At 35.0% G+C, this 16,746-nt stretch overlaps 1 protein-coding gene across 3 annotated transcripts in view; it reads right to left on the bottom strand.

Moving 5' to 3' along the window:
- DCBLD2 (discoidin, CUB and LCCL domain containing 2) overlaps window positions 1–16,746 on the bottom strand; it is a 91,600-nt gene that overhangs the window by 59,950 nt on the left and 14,904 nt on the right. For all 3 annotated transcript variants that reach the window (XM_036849827.1, XM_036849828.1, XM_036849829.1), the window contains exon 2: window positions 12,561–12,788. In XM_036849827.1, the coding sequence (XP_036705722.1) occupies window positions 12,561–12,788 (228 nt within the window). The remainder of the gene's footprint in view (window positions 1–12,560; window positions 12,789–16,746) is intronic.

Raw genomic sequence — 16,746 nt, 5'->3', positions numbered from 1 at the left:
AAGAAAGTAAAATTGGAAGGTTAACACTTAAAATACAAAACTTATTAAACTCCAAAAGAAGTTTAAATATAGAAGGAAAGAAAACAACGTAAAGAAATAAACACAGCAAATATAACACACACGATTATAACTTAAAATAATATGATAGAGTTAAGACAAAAAAGCTTTCAGTTTTACAAACAGATGCAAATGGGTTTAACTCAGTTATTTAAAAAATTTTTTTCAATTTAGTTCACAAAATGAGACCCCCAAATATGTTATATATAAGAAACACACCCAAAACAAAATGATTCAGCAAGGCTAAAAATAAAGGAATGAGCAAAGACAGGTATATCAAGCAAATGAATATAATAAGAGATAAGGAGGACAGTGTGTATGTGATACTGATGTCAGACACAGAAGAATGCAAACTAAAAAGAACTAAATATGACAAAGGAGAAACTTTTTAATGCTAGAAGTCACGGTTTAAAATGAAGGCATTATAATTATGAATAGCTATGCAATAACACTGCAATCATCTTTATAAAAGCAAGAGCCCAAAGAAATACAGAAAGAAAAAAAGAAAAAAGATACACTAATAAGAGATCAAGTGGATAAAAATAAGGATATAGAAAACCTAAACAGCATAATAAGATATATATTTTGGATACAAATTAAACTTTACATCTTAATATTACAGAATAAACCTTCCTCTCAAGCATACATGCGACATTCACAAAAAAGATTATATCTTAGGTTATACATAAAATATAAGCAAGTTCCATAAAGTAGAAATATTACAATGTTTTCTAACTACAATGCAATAAAGCTAAAAATTATTAACAGTAACAAAGAAGGGTACCTCCAACTGAAATAAATCTACTTATTTATCTATTATTTATCCAATAATAAACAATTAAAATTATTAGTGGTTAAAAGGGAAATACAAAACACAATTAATGAATTCCTAAAAAATAATAATACTATAAATCAATCTCTGGTATATCAGTCTTAAAATATGTGACCAAAGTAAAATCCACAGCTTTAGCTAATTTTATCAATAAAAATGAAAGAATAAGTATAAATTAAATTCCTGGTTAAAAGCTAGGAAGAAATAACAAAATAAGCCAAAAGCAAGCATAATGAGGAAAATAATAGAAGAAAATGAAATAATAATGGAACTAGAAACAGAGATTAATACGGCAGAAAACAGAAAAAGAACAGATCTAACTATAATTAATAGATCAAAATCTATTTTTTGAAAAATATCAACAAAATAGGCAAACCACTAGCTAACAAAGTGGTTAAAAAAAAAAAAAAGAGCGAAAGCACAAATATACAAAACAAGAAATGATAGGGGGGAAATATCTAGTGAAAAAACACTGAAATAACCATTAGGAAAAAAATCATAAGAATCTATTTTGTAGACACTGCTACAAATAAATTTGAAGACCCAGGTGAAACTGGTAACTTGCTTGGCAAATAGTTTACTAAAACTGAACTCCTTAGAGACAGAATATTGAAACAGACCATTCTCCTTTAAAGAAAGCTATTAAGGACCTACCCTAACAAAAAAGCACCAGGTCCAGATGGTTTCACAGAGTGAAACCTTCAAAAACTAGCTTGTTAAAATGCTCTCTAAATTTTTCCAGATAAGTGAAAAGGAGGAAAACTTTTTATTTAATATGAAACATCAATACGTAAACCTGATAAAGACAATGCAAAATAAACTGTGCATTAATTATCACTCATCAATATTTATGTAAAAATACTAAACAGAATATTAGGAAACAGAATCCAATACCATATTAAAAGAATGACACATCATAACCAAGTGATATTTATTTCAGGAATACAAAGTTGGATCAATATTAACGAATCCATTAATATACTAAAAGATTCTAAGGAGAAAATTATATAATCATCTTCATAAAGGCTAAAAAAAGCTTTCCAATAAAATTCAACACTCTTTCCTAATGAAAAACACTCAAGAAAACAGAAATCAAGGGATATTTCCTGTTATGAACTGAATGTATTCCTCCAAATTCATACATTGAAGTCTCAACCCCTAGTGTGACTGTGTTTAGAGACAAGGCCTTTATGGAGGTAGTTAAGGTTAAATGAGGTCTTAAGAGTAGGGTCCTAATCTGATAAGACTACTGTCCTTATAAGAAGAGACATGAGAGAATAAGGCTCTTCCTCTCTCTCTCCTCTGGGACCTCTAGCCTCCAGAAACTGAGAATAAATTTCTCTTGTTGAAGCCATCTGGTCTGTGGTATTTTGTTATGGCAGTCTAAGCTGACTAAGACACTTAACATTTCCACTAAGACCAGGAACAAGTAAAAGATGCCCACCATCTCCATTACTGTTTAACATGGTATTGATTGGTGGTATTAGCCAATGTAATTAGATAAGACAAATCAATCATAGGCATAAGAATTGGAAAAGAAGTGGTAAAACTCTATTTGCAGATGTGATTATGTACCCAGAAATCCCTAGAAGGTGAGTGATAAAACTAACTGAAACAATAAAATTAAAAAAAAACCTCAGTAAAGTGGCAGGATATAAAATCAACATATAGAGATCAACAGTCTTCATATAATTAGAAACTAGAGGACATAATGGCAAAATAAAACAAAACAAAAACACCTCCACTTACAACAGCAACAAAGAAGATAAAATATTGAGGAATAATTTTAGCAAAAAATATGTAAAACCTACATGAAAAAAGTTTAAAACACTCCTGAAAGACAACAAAATTAGATTTGAACAATGGAAAAAAAGCAGCTCTTATTCTTAAACAGGATGACTCAACATCATAAAGACAATTTACAAACAACATAATCCCAATAAAAAAATACCAACAACGATTTTTATGAAGTTGGACAGTTGACAGATAAATTAACAGGTGAGAAGAGCCAGGAAAATGCCAGAAGTGAATATCTATAACGGGAGACTAGCCAGATCAGACACTAAGACACACTAAAAAGCCTCTATAATTAAAACTCTGAGGTTCTGGTATATGACTAAATAGACAAGTGGAACACAACAGAAAGTCCAGAAACAGATCCCAAGTACATGCAGAATTTGAGTATATGATAAAGGTAGCATTTCAAACCACTGGGGCAAAGGCAGACTTTTAAATGCCTGGTGCTAGGACAAGTGGTTAGTCATCTGGAAAAAGTACAATTAGATCTACACTTCATACCATAAAAGAGAATATCTCCAAGTGGACCAGGGATCTAAATATAAAAAAAGAAACCACATAAATGTACCAAAAGAAAACATGGGTAAATTTACGTTTAACAGGGATATAGAGAGAGGCTTTCCAAATATGACTCAGAATCCAGATGCAAAAGACTGATGAATTTACTACATTTAAAAAATTTTACATATGGTCACCTTATCTTTGATAAAGGAGGCAAGCATATACAGTGGAGAAAAGACAGCCTCTTCAGTAAGTGGTGCTGGGAAAACTGGACAGGTACATGTAAAAGTATGAAATTAGAACACTCCCTAACACCATACACAAAAATAAACTCAAAATAGATTAGAGACCTAAATGTAAGGCCAGACACTATCAAACTCTTAGAGGAAAACACAGGAAGAACACTCTATGACATAAATCACAGCAAGATCCTTTTTGACCCACCTCTTAGAGAAATGGAAATAAAAACACAAATAAACAAATGGGACCTAATGAAACTTAAAAGCTTTTGCACAGCAAAGGAAACCATAAACAAGACCAAAAGACAACCCTCAGAATGGGAGAAAATATTTGCAAATGAAGCAACTGACAAAGGATTAATCTCCAAGATTTACAAGCAGCTCATGCAGCTCAATAACAAAAAAACAAACAACCCAATCCAAAAATGGGCAGAAGACCTAAATAGACATTTCTCCAAAGAAGATATACAGATTGCCAACAGACACATGAAAGAATGCTCAACATCATTAATCATTAGAGAAATGCAAATCAAAACTACAATGAGATATCATCTCACACCGGGCAGAATGGCCATAATCAAAAAATCTAGAAACAATAAATGCTGGAGAGGGTGTGGAGAAAAGGGAACACTCTTGCACTGTTGGTGGGAATGTAAACTGATACAGCCACTATGGAGAACAGTATGGAGGTTCCTTAAAAAACTAAAAATAGAACTACCATACGACCCAGCAATCCCACTACTGGGCATATACCCTGAGAAAACCATAATTCAAGAAGAGTCATGTACCAAAATGTTCATTGCAGCTCTATTTACAATAGCCAGGACATGGAAGCAACCTAAGTGCCCATCATCGGATGAATGGATAAAGAAGATGTGGCACATATATACAATGGAATATTACTCAGCCATAAAAAGAAAGGAAATGGAGGTATTTGTAGTGAGGTGGATGGAGTCAGAGTCTGTCATACAGAGTGAAGTAAGTCAGAAAGAGAAAAACAAATACAGTATGCTAACACATATATATGGAATCTAAGGAAAAAAAAAAAAAGGTCATGAAGAACCTAGTGGCAAGACGGGAATAAAGACACAGACCTACTAGAGAATGGACTTGAGGATATGGGGAGGTGGAGGGGTAAGATGTGACAGGGTGAGAGAATGGCATGGACATATATACACTACCAAATGTAAAAGAGACAGCTAGTGGGAAGCAGCCGCATAGCACAGGGAGATCAGCTCGGTGCTTTGTGACCACCTAGAGGGGTGGGATAGGGAGGGTGGGAGGGAGGGAGACGCAAGAGGGAAGAGATATGGGAACATATGTATATGTATAACTGATTCGCTTTGTTGTAAAGCAGAAACTAACACACCATTGTAAAGCAATTATACTCCAATAAAGATGTTAAAAAAAAATTTTACATGGCAAAAAACCACTATAAATAAGCTTCATAAACAAAGTCAGGGCTTCCCTGGTGGCGCAGTGGTTGAGAATCTGCCTGCCAATGCAGGGGACACGGGTTCGAGCCCTGGTCTGGGAAGATCCCACATGCCGCGGAGCAACTAGGCCTGTGAGCCACAATTACTGAGCCTGCGCGTCTGGAGTCTATGCTCCGCAACAAGAGAGGACGCGATAATGAGAGGTCCGCGCACCGCGATGAAGAGTGGCCCCCACTTGCCGCAACTAGAGAAAGCCCTCGCACAGAAATGAAGACCCAACACAGCCAAAAATAAATAAATAAATAATTAAATAATTAACAAAGAAAAAAGAAAAAAAAAAAAAAACCAAAGTCAAAAGACAACTGACAAACTAGGAGAAATTGTTTGCATCATATATCACATAGAGGCTAATATCACTAAAAGATAAAAGAATTCCTAATACCTAAGAGAAACAAAGACCAAAAAACCTGAAAGAGTGGGCAATGTTTTTTTTTTTAAAAAAATGGACCTTCAACATATAAATAAAAGGTTCAGGATGGATAAACAACAAGGTCCTATTGTACAGCACAGGGAACTATATTCAATATCCTCTGATAAACCATAACGGCAAAGAACATGAAAAAGAATATATATGTATAACTGAGTCACACTGCTGTACAGCAGAAATTAAACACAACACTGTAAATCAACTATACTTCAGTAAAAATTTTAAAAAATAAATAAAAGGTCCCATCTTCCTCATAGTAAGAGAAATGCAAATTACAACTATACTGGGATATCATTTCTCACCTATCAGTGGGCAAAACTTACCAAGCATGACAACACACTCTGTTGGCAAGGCTGTGGAAAAGCAGGCATTTTTATGCCCTGCTGGTGGAAATGTAAATTGGCACAATCCTTGTAGAGGGGAATTTGGCAATAGCTAACAAATCTATGTATACACTTACCTTTTGAACCAATAATTACACTTCAGGAACTTACTCTGAAGATACACCTCCAAGAATACAAAAACACATATGCATTAAGTTATCTATTGCAGCACTGTTTGTAACTGTAGAATACAAGAAGCACTCTATATATCCAGATATAAATGAGTGGTTAAACCACAGTACATTCACACTATGGAGTTCTCTGTGGCTGTAAAAAGAATAAGGACTATCTCTATGAACTGATGTGGAATGATTTCCAGGATACATTGGTTAAGTGGGAGAAAAAACAAAGTAGGAAAGAATATCAATAGTTCAATTCAATAGGGTTTTTTAATAAGGGGAAATAAAATAAAATAAAATCTAAATATATCATTTGTACAAAAAAGGAAGTAGAAAAGACTAATACAACTGGTTAGCTACAGGGGGTGGGTGAGGATGGGGTGGAAAGGACAGAAAATATGGAGTGAAGTAGGAAGGACTGTCACTCATCTAAGTATATCTTTTTGTACAGTTCTAACTTTGAGAACCATGTAAATGTTTCACATTCTCAACAACAGAAAAAGAAAACTAACTAGAGAAAAAGCCTACAATGGAATATGAACAGAAGTCAATGAACCAAACCGTACTACAAATGGATAATAACATAACCACACTGGAGGGCAGGAGGTGGTGGGGGAAATCTAGCCCAGGCAATACTGAACACAGTATTTAGATTAAAGGTCCTCAGGTTAAGACTAAGCAAGTATGGATTCTAGGTAGCAGGCTTCTTTGATTTAGAAGCATGGATTAGTAATTCTGAAACCATTTTCTGTGTATTATAGCACTAAACAAATAAGTTAACTAAGTACATATACTGTAGACAACAGGAGCTACATACCTCACTGTCAGAGAAGTGATTACCAGTATGAAAAGGGAAGGAACAGAATGAACCCGGTGAAGCTGGATTAGGATTAAAGGTATCAGTATGAACTCATGCTTTTTAATAAATATCAGTAGATAAATATAAAAAGATATAATGTGTGTACCTGTATATACATAAGTACATATATACATATATTTATCTACTAAATCTATCTGCTAATAGGGCATGGAAGCCAACTGGTCTGAAGTTACAGACTAGATATTGATTTCTAATACCATTTTCCACTAAAAAGAAACAGGATTCCTTGAAGAAATGGATGATTTCAGGGTTGAGACAGGACAAGTACAAGACAAATCTAGAATATCCTGTGCCAGACCAGAAGGAAGACCAGAAGGAAGTACTTAAAAAATGATGAGGACATCACAAAAGGAGACAGGAGCTAGTTTGAAGAGGCTCCCAATGGAAATTTGGGACAATTTGAGAGTCAAAACAAATGATAGTAAAGGATGATAAACAACGGACTAACACAAGAATCCATGAGTCCACACCGGTACAAACCAATAAATAGGAAAGAAGGAAAAGCTCATTTTTTCAGTAGGGAAGAAAAACCTAATCAACATAAAAGGAATGATGACATAAGAAAACCACCGTTGACAATTATCATAATAACAACTGATTCAGAAAAGAATCATTAATGGATGCCAAAACTAGTGGGTGCAAGTTTAGAAAGTAACAGAGTATTTACATCATTTCAAAGAGTCTCCCCATGATATGCATATTGATTGTGAAGGGAAGCATAGCTACAGTGTAGAAATCTGGGAGATATCACCTTAGCCAACAGATCAAAGTTAACATCACCAGTAATGAGACAAATCAAAATTGTGAGCCTCCTGATCGGAAGTACTGAGAACAACACATCTGTGGCATTCCTGCAAAAGTCTGTAACCTGAATCTAATCAGGAGGAAACATCAGACAATCCAAATTAAGAAATATCCTAAAAAATAACTGGCCTATCTATTTCAAAAATGTCAACGTAACAAAACACAAGGAGTGACCAAGGAACTGTCCACTCCTTTAATCTCCAAAGTAATGGAGACAAAGAAGATGTGACAACTGAATGCAATACATTATCTGAGAATTTCTTTTGCTATAAAGGACATTATTTGTACAACTGGAGAAATCTGAGCAGCTCCTGTAGCTCAGTCCTACATCAATGTTAATTTCCTTAATTGTGATAACTGTTTTGTGGTCATGTAAAGAGAATGCCCTAGTTTGTAAGAAATAAACACAATATACAGGGGTAAAGGAACATCACGCTTGAAAGTACTCTCAGTTTAGAAAAAGAGTGTATGCTTGTGGGGGAAAGGGATAAGGCAAATGTGGTAAAATGGTAACATTTGGAAAATCTGGGTGAAATGTTTATGGAAATTATCCCATTTTTGCAACTTCTCTATTAAGTCTAAAATTATGTCAAAATAGTCAGTTCCCTGGTGGCCTAGTGATCAGGATTCTGGGCTTTCACTATCATGGTCCGGGTTCAATCCCTGGTAGGGGAACTGAGATCCTGCAAGCTGTCACATGGCCAAAAAAAAAAAAATTTATGTCAAAATAAATAGCTAAAAGGAAAAAGTTAATGTTTATTAAAAAGTTGCTAGTTTCAACAGTTTGCAGTAAGGAGACCATGTAGTAAAAGATTAAGGAGTAATAGCTGGTATCTATTACTCTATAGTCTAGTGGTTGAGATTATGGACTTTGCTATTAGCCAGACCTTAGTTCAAGTCCCAATTCTGCTTATATGACTTTGGGCAAGTTGCTTACCTTCTCTGATCTTCTATTTATCTGTTTTATGGGAATAATGTACAGGATTCTTGTAGGATTCAATGGTATCAAGTGTGTCAAGGGCTTACGGTAAAAGACACCAATTCCGGAGCGAGACTGCTTAGGTTTGAATCCCACTTAGCAATTTGCTAGCTGTGTGACCTTGGGGAAGTTATTCAACCTCTCTGTGCCTCAGTTCTCTCATCAGTAATAAATGGGGGTGATAAAAGTATCTATCTCAAGGGTTCTTGTGAGGACTAAATAAGTTAATTGATAAAAGTGATTTGAATAGTACCTGGCACATAGCAAGCACTGCATGCATGGTAGTTATTTTCATTATTAGCCTGAGCCTCTACAGAATAGGAATTCAAAAAATATTAGCAATCATTATCATCATTAAATACCTAATATTATCATCACTATAGCTTTTTCAAGAGGTTTGGTGGTAAAGAGAAAGAAAATTTATTTTTACTCTTAAACTAGGAAGACCTAAGCATATTAGAGAGAAAGGGGACAAACAATACAGAAAGAGAAACTTTTTTGAAAACACAAGAGACATGGAATCATTTACCAGATGAAGCCCTGAGGACCTCAGTTTCCCTCTCTGTAAATGTCATCTGAAGACTTAAGAGGCAACTTTAAAAGGTACTTTGATGAAGGTATAAGACAGAATGTTACATCTTTAAATATAACTTTGAACACACAGACACACATTTACATTTCTTCTACAGAATGCATTTTCCTTTAATAGCTACTAGGTTTTAAAATATTTAGCTTCTCTTTCAGAGATCCATCCACAATATCTCTCATCCCGAAAAAAGTTCATTTAAAATGGAAATTTTAAGCAAAATCTAGGAAGAAAATATATACAATAGAGTGAGAAAAGGTTACACATAAGCAAAGATTTTTCTTTTTAATATGGTTTTAAATTTCATTTTTGGACTAGTTATCAACAATATCCATCGGGGAAATGATGCTAGTAGATGTCTATGGACCAATATGAAAAGATGTCTAAATATTAAAAGAGAAAAAACCAAGTTGCAAAATAGTTTGGAGATATATATTTATATATGTACAGAAAAAGTTAAGATTAATAATGAATGATTTTACTTTAATTTTCATCTTTACAGAGCAACCACTATGTCTCAGACACCAGGGATTAAAGAATAATCAAAATGGAAAAGTAAAATTCAAGGCACAATGGAATTTTCTCATTCTAATACAATCTGCCTAAAAAAGGGACAGACCTAGAGAGCCAATCTTAACTCTATCGTTAAACACATCCTGTTTGTCGGTGAAATGAGTACCACTACACTAATTTCACAAAGATTTCTGGACAGTCTAGCTATTTAGAAAGTTGTTATATAAAATCATAATAAACTCATATATTTAAATAATACTACACATTATTGCCCATTCCAAAAAAATAGAAAATAACTGTCCAAAAGTGCTTTATCAGTTAAAACACATTCTAATGAATTTATGATTTAAAAAGTGATTCCTTGAAAAACCATTCTTCCTTTCATTTTCTTTTCTTGATTATTCCATCATACCATCCCTCAGGGGAGAAAAGTCCCTAAAATTCACACCTATAGAGAAAAAACCCAAAAATCTAAGCTTTATACCAAAATAGGAAACATTTTTATAGGAAAATGCAGCTCATTTGAACCTGCCTCTGTTCAGAAGGGACCCTGAGAAAACACAATATAGGAAAAAGAGGATTCTTTAACCATAATCACTGGAATCTTGATGCCCACATGTATTTGTTTCTGTTCTGTAATTCTTGGCATATCTACTTTAACCAGAACAGTTATTCTTGAATGACCTTTATTTCTCTGCGATGTCAGGAAAGTTACTTTTCTACCACCAACCACAAACTGCTCCCCAAATGGAGGACCAGTGGATATATGGTAGGTGGTGATGGGGGGGGAGGAGCAGAACTAAAGCCCAACAGGAACCATCATCACTTGGTCCCCTTGACCTTTCTACAGCTTTCCATTCACCTGTATGAAGAGAGAATAAGGAAAAACAAAACCAATGGAAATAAGGGAGAGCTGAGTAGTGGACACCTACTACACCCCAAGCACTGTAAAATATTATTTCATTTAATCCTTCTACAGTACTGATGATGACTTTGAAGTCTGGGCTGATGACTTGTAGAAAGAATTCTCAGCAAGTTAAGTCCTGGAGCTGTGATGAGAACCCAGTGAGTGATTTAAATAAAACCTGTGCTCAATTTTTTTCCCATGTCACTCTTCCTGCCTAGCAACAGGACACTACTTATTGTCCAAATACATAATCCTATGGTTTTCTTTTTTAACAAAAAGCACTTTCAATACGGAAGTTTTCAAAACTACATCAAAGTAGAGAGATGTACTCCCATGTGCCCATGGCTCAGCTTCACCCGTGTGCCATTCTGGTTTCACCTGCCCTCTTCTTACCATTTTTTCTCTGAAATATTTAAAAACAAATCAGAGACGTTTTGTTTGAACTTCAAAATGTCTCTAACAAATCAGATCTTGAATACACAAATATAACATTACCACAGAATTTGAGATTCTGCTTTTCTCAAAAATGTCCTCTCGCAGTCAGTTAGTTTGAATCAAGACCTAAACAAGGTCACAAGGTCCACACACTACTTTCGGAAGATGTATCTCTAAATGAATGACAGTTCCCCCGACCTCCTCCTCTTTACATATAAGTGGCATTTTTTAAAAAAGGAGTCTTTATGGTTGATAAAATGTGTTTCTCTAGCTCCTTTATTTTGTGTAAACTGCTAGGGGCGTGATCAGATTGTGGTTCACATTTTTTCATTATTGTTTCAAGACTGCTGAGGTTGTATCACTTACTCCCTACTGCATCTCCTCAGGAGGCACTTAATATGCAACTGTCTTCTATCAGTATTACAGTAATAGTGTTTTCTAGATCCTCAGGCGATTCGAGTTTCTAAAAGCTTATCCAAGACCAGATATTCGTGGCAATATGCACGTGGTGATCAAGCACCCAGGTTAATCAAGAGTTGATTGGGAGACAACAGAGGTTATCAATCAGCAGCCAGGGAAGCAGGCCAGGAATTTTTCCTCTCATAGATAAGAGGCCAAAAAGTGGAGAAGAGATGAAGGGTTTGACTAGAGATGGAGAGGAGGCCAGAAGATGAACATGATGCTTAAAGAACAAGATAGTGGGCTCCATTTATAGTTCTGAAAGACATTTTACACACCTGTATCAATAAGTCTTTCCAAATAAAACTCACAGAGAATTTTAGAGTTCTTCATGTTATAATGTTATTTCACCAAGACAGCCTTACAAATTTTGCTACGTTTCCTGCTTCAGAGAAAGGTGCTGATCTCTAAGCCAAAGGTTCTCAACTTGACTTCAAAGTATATTCTCCCGGGAAGCTTTAAAAATACTGAGGTGTGGGTCCCACCGAATCAATTCTGATTCAACTGCTCTAGAATGGGGACCAGGTATATAGTGTTATTTAAAAGTCTTCCCAAGTGGCTCTAATATGCAGCCATAATTGAGAACCAGCTGCTCTTAGCTAAGAATAAAGACAACAGCAGCTAATATTTACTAAGCATATATTATATGTCAGGTACAGTTCTAAGCACTTTACATGTACTAGTTCATGCCCTATTTTACAAGTGAGGAAACAGAGATCAGGTAACTCGCCCAAGGTCACACAGCAAGCTAACAGCAGAAGTATTTAATATCAGGAAGTTTGGATCCAAAACCCATGCTCTTAATTACCATGATACACTGACTCCTAAGCATGAATTATACTTACATTCTTTAACTGCAAATAGAATGATCAAAGAAAAACAAAATGAACAAAAAAAGATAACTAACTTCCTCCTCCTCAGAAGCAGTACAGTGGCATCTTGTTGCAAAGGTACCAACACACGCTTATTAGAAAAGTGAATAAACAGATAAGAATTTTCTCTTCCCAAAACAACATTCAAATTTGAGATTTCCACACATTTCAATAATTCCCCACATATCCTATATAGCATAGTTATCCAATGTTAAGTATCAAACATTGCTTCAGTTTTAAAACTTGGGGCAATGATGTATTGAAAATTTCCTACCTATTTCGGTTCTGCTAACTCCAATTCCATTATAAATTCTCAAGTAATTAAAGTGACAAGAATCAGAATCTTCAATGTCAAAGTCACCAAATTTGATGCGCACTCGCTCTCCCATCTTTACACGGATCTCCCATTCGCAAACAGTGCTGTTAGGATAGGTCTGTGGGTAGTTTATGGACGTCAGGGTTCCACTTTCAGGGCCTAGTACAGTATGTCCACATCCATCACCTTTAAAAAAAAAAGTTAAAAGAACGATAAATTATTCTTTACATCTTTAACTTACACTACAAATAATCAGGATTTTGTGTGAAGATTTTAAAATATGTATGACATCAGATATTTTGTACCACCAATACCTTCCTTACACAAGATAAAACAGATAACATAGTTCTTAGTAGATCTACTCACAGGAGCCAGGAGAAGCCAGGTTAGGTCAAAATAATCAATGATTACCTTTATAATTTATGAGTTCAAAGAACTTTCCAATCAAAATAAATAGAAGTAAACATAACTTAGCAATAATTATATATATATATGTCATAATAAATCCAGTCTTTAAGAGTATCAATTCTTTGTAATTGTTCAAAACAAATGTCAACTATAAAAATAAATGTATATGATCAGCTTCATCTATTTAGTTACAAATAGCACAAACCCCTTCAAAAATCCCTGTGAGAAGTCGAATGATTTCTAAAAACACTTAAACTATACTAAAGATTATGCAGATTTCTGACCATATTACACGATGCAAGGCATTCCTTCTTGAAGGCATTAAAGCAATATTTCAGTTTAATTTTATGTTCTACTGAAATTTGACTTTTCAGTAGTCCCTCCCCAAAAGCCTCATTTTCCCCTATAGAATGATGACAAAAAACCAGTTTATTAGACTTATTAAAGATTAGTAAAATGACCTTCATATCTTGGTAGCAGCATTAAATAATTAAGCAAATGCTCCAGAAATTTCTTCAGCAACTGAATATGGAAACAGTTAACACATTGTTTGTAAAAATCAAATATCTGCATTCTTCCCTTTATCATAAAATTTGACATTCTACTGAGCACCTGGAAGGAGGCATTAATACTGATTAAGAAGTTTTAGCTGCTGCTCCAATTGCACCGCTTAGCGTTCCTAACGATGGGATTCAAATGAATGTCTTTTTAATAGGAAAATGAATACATCCTTTCAAAACAACAGTATTTTCTCTTTCAAAGGAGCTATTTATAATCACCTTTTGGAGGAGTTCAGAACTTAAAACAAAGAAAACTATATTAGAAGTGACACTTCTGAGTTTTAACCTCAATATGGATACAGATGGGTGTAACAGAATTTTATATTATCTTGATTTTTTATTTTTAAGAACAATGTAGTGCTGATATCATTTACTAGAACAGATGAAAGCTTTAAAAGCCTATGAATAAGAAAATAGTATCTACAAGTAGTAGTTGCAAAATGTTTATTAATTGAATGAGTAAGGAAACTGTACATTAACCTATGAAAAAGTTATCTCAAACTAGTCTCAAAACTAGCTTTAAGGAAGGAACAACAACTCTGTACCTAGATTCTGATGACAATACTTCATATCTTTTGCTGATAAAGAAATTTTATTGCCAAATCCACACTAGTACTGTTACTTAGCCTGCTTTCACAGGTCAACCAGCAATCTGTCTTCTTAAACAAATCTCTCTCGCGCAAAGCTTAGCTTTTAACCAACATTAAACTTCAGCTATCTTCTACACTTGCCTTCACTCCACACACAAGAACTAGGCATAGCAGTTCAATAATATCATAATACGTAACGGCACCATTAAAAAAACCTGTGAGTTTTTGTGTGACATAGCCACTGATCTTTTGCAAATATAAAACTTAGAATGTTATACAACTCAGAGGAAAAGAAAAATAACCACAAATTTCCCCTGAAACTACGATGAAAATACCTTGAATATCTCTATTGGATATTATCTAAATTAAAAACATAAGGATATAAAAACCTCCCTTGTGAAAATAAATGAATTGTAATATAAATAACTTTTGAATAATCATTAACATTTTTCCTTAGAGAAAAAGACAACCATCCTAAGACAGATCTTCTAAAAATATGAAACTAGTCAAAAATGTTCTCTTACTACTGAAAAGATGAAAACGAGCTTTCTGGAAGTGTTTCAATCTTTAAAAAGTAGCCCTGAATAAATGAAGTAACTCAAACTATAAATGTATTTTCTTTAGTAAGTATGAAACTAAGGCAGCTTCTTAAGTGATTAGAAGTGTTGATGGATTTCAGAAAGCCCAGAATTTTGCTATTAACAGCTGAAGTCAGGACTTAGTTATGGCAGATTGTCGCATTTAATGTATTCCCCACAGGCTATTATTTAACTTAAAGTTGTCATGTTAAAATGAATTTTATAAAAAGACTACAGGCAGAGTGTTAGGAGCAATTCTTAAATATCTTTATGCTCATAATTATGTTTGAGTCTCAATAAACACACAAAATGTTTTCTGCTCTTTCCTCCATACAGCATAGGTCCTACGAAAGTTAACAGAATAAATACTAACTGATGAAAAACAGGACTTTTGCATGCATGGTGACGAAGAAAACAATTAAAATGAAGCTGTCTTTTTTCAGCATCTTGTGTAGGGGGAGGGCATGAACAGTCCACAAGTAACGTGCCAAGAATGTTCTAAAATATGTGATGGAGTTCAGAGCTTCCTCCTCTCGCAAACAAGACGATACATACCAGAAACTAAAGTTAAAAGAAAGTCTCAAATCTACTGCAATGCACAAATTTGCATGTTCCATATTTCCAAGACTATTTGATAAGTGTAACCTGACTAGATAAATAGCTTAGCTGGCCTGGCCAAATACCTACTGCTATGAAGTATATGTTTCGAATATTCCAGTTGGAAAGGGACACTAGGCCAACAGTTTTCAAATGTTTTTCTCTGTTATTCCAAAGTAAGAAATGTATTTTACACCTTGACTCAAGTGTCTTAAATATATCTTCCTGACCCACTAAAGGGTCCCCACCTGTGCAACGAACAACACTGTACTAGGCATCCAAAGGTGACACTGTTGAATTCTCAAATCAGAAAAAGACCTTGTCCTCACTTTTACCCCCAAATTAGAACATATGCTTCCAGTTTATTTTTACAGTTCTTAAAAGCGAAGCCTATTCTACACCAAAATACTTAAAATGGGACAAAATATTTAAAAGTAACACCAAAATCTGGAAAATATTATCAACAAATCACCTAATACACTGAGAGCAGGGGTTCTCAAATGTGGGTGGAGGACACTGGAACAATTCTGGGGTGGGGGGGGTGCCACAGGCATCCAGTGGGTAGAGGCCAGGAATGCTGCTGAAGTATCTTACAATGCACACGACAGCTCCCCAGAGTAAAGGGTGATGCATCCTAAAAGTCAAATAGTGTGGAGGTTGAGACGGGCTGACGTAGAGCAAGGGTTAGGACATCTCCAACAGAAGATCTGGGTTAGTTCTTTTTCCTTTAGCTCAAAGGGTAATGCTGTTCTACTTGCTAAGGGTACAATCCAGGGAACAGTCTTCCCCACAAGGTTAAAGAAGTAAACAGAATGCTTTATTTTTCTTTAAGTTAAAGGAAAAAAACGGTCCTTCTTATTAGTCTGCAGCCCTCAAGTATTTTTCCTGGTCAGGGGCCCTCATTTAACATTGGGGTTTGAAAAAGGATGGTAATAGGGTCAGGAAGTAAGAGTCTCCAGATTTTCTGCTTAGTTTTGTAACTGGAAAGAATAATAATCTGTGACCAGGCTAATACCACCTACTATTACTCATTTTTACAAGGCAGAATTGACAAAGAGAGTGTAACCACTACTGGAAAAATAATTTTCAAAATGGGTATTGTAGGACCATACACTCACTCTCACCAACAACGCCACATCGACAACTCCTTCTCCTTCTCCAACTCCATCATCACCACCATCACTGTCAGCTTCTTCTTCTCCTCCCCCCCCACCCCCGCAGATGGTCTCCACCAGACTATAACTGACCATAAGGGGTAGAAGCCTGTAAATGTAATTTTTGAATTTTAATTTTATTTCAGTGGAGAAAAAACACTGGAATTTGATCTCACTGCCCCGTTGTTTGGCTGCAGATTTATCTAGGGGATTACTCATAGAACATGTGTTCGCTTCCTCTGAAGACTGTCAGGTCA

This window comes from Balaenoptera musculus, chromosome 4, assembly GCF_009873245.2.
Source record: "Balaenoptera musculus isolate JJ_BM4_2016_0621 chromosome 4, mBalMus1.pri.v3, whole genome shotgun sequence".
In the NCBI taxonomy this organism is placed as follows: domain Eukaryota; kingdom Metazoa; phylum Chordata; class Mammalia; order Artiodactyla; family Balaenopteridae; genus Balaenoptera; species Balaenoptera musculus.
The sequence above is the reverse complement of the archived record's forward strand: the minus strand, read 5'-3'. Positions and strand labels throughout refer to the sequence as shown.